At 53.8% G+C, this 4,789-nt stretch overlaps 2 protein-coding genes across 2 annotated transcripts; both read right to left on the bottom strand.

Moving 5' to 3' along the window:
• Positions 1-430: 430 nt before the first annotated feature.
• Positions 431-1,739, bottom strand: CSUI_006470 (uncharacterized protein). The gene has a single exon (XM_068066628.1). It carries the CDS (start codon positions 1,392-1,394, stop codon positions 1,209-1,211), a length of 186 nt encoding a protein of 61 aa, XP_067921400.1. The 5' UTR covers positions 1,395-1,739; the 3' UTR covers positions 431-1,208.
• A 99-nt stretch (positions 1,740-1,838) lies between these two features.
• CSUI_006469 (uncharacterized protein) lies at positions 1,839-4,784 on the bottom strand. Its single transcript, XM_068066627.1, has one exon. The coding sequence runs from the start codon at positions 3,904-3,906 to the stop codon at positions 3,583-3,585; it is 324 nt and encodes a 107-aa protein (XP_067921399.1). The 5' UTR covers positions 3,907-4,784; the 3' UTR covers positions 1,839-3,582.
• Between the last annotated feature and the right edge of the window lie 5 nt (positions 4,785-4,789).

Raw genomic sequence — 4,789 nt, 5'->3', positions numbered from 1 at the left:
CTACGGCGGTTGTCGGGCCCGCGGCGATTTCGTTTTTTCCTGGTTTCCGTTCTAGTCGGTCGAGCAACGGCTAGGTTGCCGATTGTGGTTCCGACAGTCCACGCCCGTGTACCCGGTGATATAGACGTATTGCTTTCTGTCACAATCAGGATTCCTCGTGCGTACTCTTCTTTAGCTACAAGCGCAGGAGTCGATTCGCAACGCTAACGCTACACTCCTGCCTAAATGTGACGTACAGCCCGTGGCCGGTTCATTCACAGGCTGTCCCGCGGGACACCTCTCCTCGTGTAGGAGCTTCTGAGCGACCGAATTGCCTCACACATCCTCTGATAATTCGTCAGTTCAACGGGTAACAGTTCAGGTCGAGTTCTATGCACTGGGGACTCGAATACACCAGGGAGCTGAACAACGAAGAGCCATTCACACGGGTCCGTCGAAGCCCCGCTCTCGAAAGCATCACCACACCTTCGCACACTTCCAACATGTAGAAGTCCCCGAATCACTCATCACGGCTTATAATACACGTCGCCTGAAACCCACTAACCCGTAGAACCTCTCGAATTCATCCGCCGAGGGCCTGCGTCAAAAGTAGAATTCCCGATACTCACACGGCGTCGAGTATTTAGCCGAGAAAAGATCGAAATTCACCAACTCCAACCTCAACGCAATCCAGCGTCGAAGAGCGCACTGTCCACCAGCAATATCACTATCGCGGAGTGCCAAAATTTCTCCGTGGTCGCCCGGACACATCCCTAAGTGCCGGGGTACCGCGAATGATATCCCCACAGACACGTCCCAAAGAGTCTCTGCAATGTACGCTCCTCAGATGTCAGCGAGGGACCGTCAAACGTTCAGCCAAAAGTCACAGCAACTCCCGGAATCACCTCAAGGAACGGCGGAGAACCGTCTCCCTTCCACACTCCACTTCGCGCCGACTGACCGACACCTATCATACACGGTGGTCTCAGGGTGGCCGAGAAGATCGAAGAGAATCATTGATCCAGCGGATCACTTGCACCGGCAAACACAAAAATGCTCATCTCTCCAAAGAAAGCCCACAAAGTTCTCACTACTCTTCTCCCCGGAGACTACTCCCTGAATCGTCCAGTTCGCATGCGGTCCGCTGCCCCGGAGGCCGCGCACCGGCGGCAGTCTCCAGCCGCCGCTCCGATGTTTTCACTTCCTCTCCCCTTTTCTTTTTCCCTTTTCTAATTGTGTTCTAAATCAAGAAAAAAGAAGAAATACATATATAACTCAAGAAAAGTCCCCGGGGAAAAGAGTGTCCCCCGGCCCTGTTCACCGCCGCGTGTCGCCTGCGGCCGCGGGCGTGCGGCCCGGCGCTCCGTAGGCACACTCAACTCCCATTCCCACGCAACCCGCCAGTAAGGTAGCATAGAAAAAGCTCAGTTCACATAGCACAGTCATCACAAAATACAACAGTTGGACAGCACAGGGAAGTCAACTTACACAGCACATTCCTCGCCACCACTGCTGAGCCACCGGGTCATGCAAGTAGGCACTGGGAAACACCGGGCTGTCATAAAGTATCGTATGACAAACACGGCCCCAGACAGTTTCTCAGCCAGTCAATCCTTCACAATGAGCCCGGCGTCCAAAGACACGCCCAACGCAACCGCCGCGCTCACTTTCATGACATACTCCAGCGCCTGTGGCATGCAATTCCTGGTAAGCACGAAAGACGTCTACTGTGTGGCTGCCTCCAGAAATCTTACTTGCTGTCCGTCGAAAGAGGTTCAACAAGTCACCGGCTGCCCTTTAACGCGTTTTCGTTGGACGGAGTGGATCCTAGCCTTACACGTTTCATCGCTGTAGTACTACGGCCGCAGAAAAACGTATCACGAGACAGTTCAATTGTGGTCGGCTCCTGGACGCTTACTGCCTGTCCGCCGCAGACACAGTTCAGTGTGTGCTTGCGTGTGACTGCTTCGTCCAAGCACAACTGAAGAAAATGGTCAACTATCTGGTGCCATTCTCCTTGGGCTGGCTGCCACAACCGGCCGTTGTATCATTCACTGGCTGATCCACGACATCTCTTCTCCCCTTCGACAGTTTTTGTAACAGTAAAACTCCTCACTTCTGCTGAGTTGCCCCGTTAGTTCGAGAGTTCGGGTCCCGCCGCTCATAGCGCAAAACACACCGCGTGCTTTTTCCGTACTGAAAGAAGATCCGCGGCACGGCCCAGTGAGAATGTCACCTCGCCAAAATGGTTTAGCATGTCCAGCAAGACATCCGTAAAGCATCGAGAAAGTCTTAACTCCCTGTTTCGTTGCCAACACAATCGCTCTAATCGGAAAATCAAGCCATTCCCTCGCACATTCCAAAGCCCCGACAATCCAGCGGCCTTGCCGCTGACCTCGTCTAAAGTACCACCCGAAGCTCACAATCGCATATCGAACTTGCCAGCACGTGCCGTGAAACCTAAACACCTCACCCTTTGACCACCCAACCCCTTCCCGGAAATTTGAATTCCACGTTACTCCCGAGCACGCCGCAGAGCTCGTTTAGTCTCACAGCTGTGTCCGTTCTGACCAGTCACAGATGGGGATCTGAAGTGGCCGCCTGCTTAGGGGTAGCCTTAGTCCATCACTGGGACTAACGACGAGCGAGCTAGCTCGACTATGGACTGAGGCTATCCCTAAGCAGTGGGCCACTTCAGCTCGCCATCTGTGACTGGTCAGAACGGACACAGCTGTAAGACCAAACAGGCCATCCAGTCGCTAGCTGGGCCGTGTACTAGCCAGCTAGAGGTGACTAGCAGCCCCCTCAGCCCGCTGTCCGCGACCGGTCGGGACGAACGCAGGTGCACGGCAACACCGGGAAAGCCAAGGCTCCCCCAGAACACATCCCGCACCTCCTGGCGAATCAACTACGCGTAACCGGTTTCCTTCCCGATTTGGTGTTCACCCTGCATAGTTGCTGTACAAGGGCTAGCTTCCGTCCTCATCCTCAGCTCTAAGTGGATACACAGGAGTGTCACAGCGAAACATGAGACACGTGCTTCCTGTAGTTCTACGCTCCTGAGAATGGACCACCCACGCGAAACGCGATACCCGGTCCAGTACTACACCCGGCCTGTCTTTGTTGCACCTCTCTACGTCAGGGCACGCTTCCAAAACCAGCTCGGCGTGCATGGCACAACACGCTTGGCGGGTCGTGGCTCTCACTCTCGATACGCTTCGGCGCCTGGGGGGACCCCTCCATAGGTGACACGAGAGACGACTAAGCTATGGTCTTCTTCAGAATCTTACTGCCTGCCCGCCGAAAACAGCCCAACACTCCACCGAGACCCTCGCTGCCGAGACACACTGTCAATTGTATCATGGCGTCCAGAAAACCAATACCGTCACAGGTATGTGTGCAGTCCGTCGGTAAAGGTGGAAGCTTACCTGCAGTGCCACACGGACGCAACAAGGCGTCCGAACGCGAATGGCAGCCGCTGTACCACTGTCGCAAAGTGCCAATGGCCCACAAGTGATAACACCCGGACACGTTCTCAAGCGGTGGGGTAACGAGACGGTGTCCACGCAAACACCCCCAGGTGCCCGCGTGATGCCAGGCCGCTCAATAAGGATAAGTGACCGCGGATTCTCCAAGTAGCCACATGCAATTCCCCCTGTTACACGAAGTGTCGGAGAAACCCCTGAATACACCGGGCAGTCGGCTGACCACCTGGCAGCAGATGAGCGGCAAACAGCATACCGTTCGGTCAGACGCCCACCACGAAGAATCGAATAAGATCAAGGAGCGGAAAACGCCACATGAAGTAAGTACTTTTTTCCCGGGAGACGTATCAAAAAGTAAAGAACAGTCCCAAGCCTTTGTTTGCGTGCAGCTCGGGTCGTAAGGACAGCTCAACGGCGGCAGGCTCAAAGTATTTCCAAACATATCTTCAGTATAGTGTACAGCCGCCGCTCCATTCTCTGCTTCTTTTTTCAGTTTCTAGTCGCGATTAGGACCAAGAAACAGGCAAAACCCCGTCTACGGGGCAAGAAAGCTAATGGCTGAAAAATTCACAACAGCCCAGGTCACGCCCGCGTTCTGTAACCTCCGGCGCGCGGTAGTCACACTGGGATGGATTCTTCCGTTTCTCGCTGCCTGTTTAATTTCACTAGAACGAAAACCACTTCTTTTTTTTCGGCTGAGCGCCCGTCCCCAGACCACGCTAAGAAGATGCACCCGGGCGCTCCGACTCAATGTCCGTCGTAAGTGCCACGGAGTCAGTCAACAGAAGGACGAGTGTCATACCTCCCCCAGTAGCAGCGTCGCTGAGTTCTACGCTGCTCTCGATTCCCGTCTTTGTTGAGAAGTAAGTCGCTGGTAAGATCACTAGTTCCCTCGCCAGTCGGCTCATGTCACAAATGAAGAAAGAACGAGGCATATATATAATACATATACAGAGAGCTACTTAGATGTAAGCATATATACGTGTATAGCTATCCATACCTATATATACATACCCTTCCAACTTGTGGCGCACAGCCTACGGGTTTCGATGCATACGCTGTTCCGCGAAGACACCTTTCCCGGGTGCTCAGTGAAGAAACCCTCCGTCCAATCAGGGCTTTCACATGCAAGGAAGCCGCAGCCGCGCGAAAAATTCAAACAGGCGAAACAATGAATTCAAACAGTCGACCGCGGCACCGTGCATTCACATCACGATATTGCTTGTCACTCTCACGAATTCACGCAGGATTCAACGCAACCTGCAACAGGGCTCGGTCAACAACGATCAGCGTCTCGCACAACGTTGAACTTTCTTGTCGCGACA

This window comes from Cystoisospora suis, assembly GCF_002600585.1.
Source record: "Cystoisospora suis strain Wien I chromosome Unknown contig_3279, whole genome shotgun sequence".
Taxonomy (NCBI): Eukaryota; Apicomplexa; class Conoidasida; order Eucoccidiorida; family Sarcocystidae; genus Cystoisospora; species Cystoisospora suis.
The sequence above is the reverse complement of the archived record's forward strand: the minus strand, read 5'-3'. Positions and strand labels throughout refer to the sequence as shown.

Bases quoted from the DNA above. Each gene is read 5' to 3' on its own strand.
- CSUI_006470 (XM_068066628.1), bottom strand. From the start codon at position 1,394: ATGCTACCTTACTGGCGGGTTGCGTGGGAATGGGAGTTGAGTGTGCCT.
- CSUI_006469 (XM_068066627.1), bottom strand. From the start codon at position 3,906: ATGTTTGGAAATACTTTGAGCCTGCCGCCGTTGAGCTGTCCTTACGAC.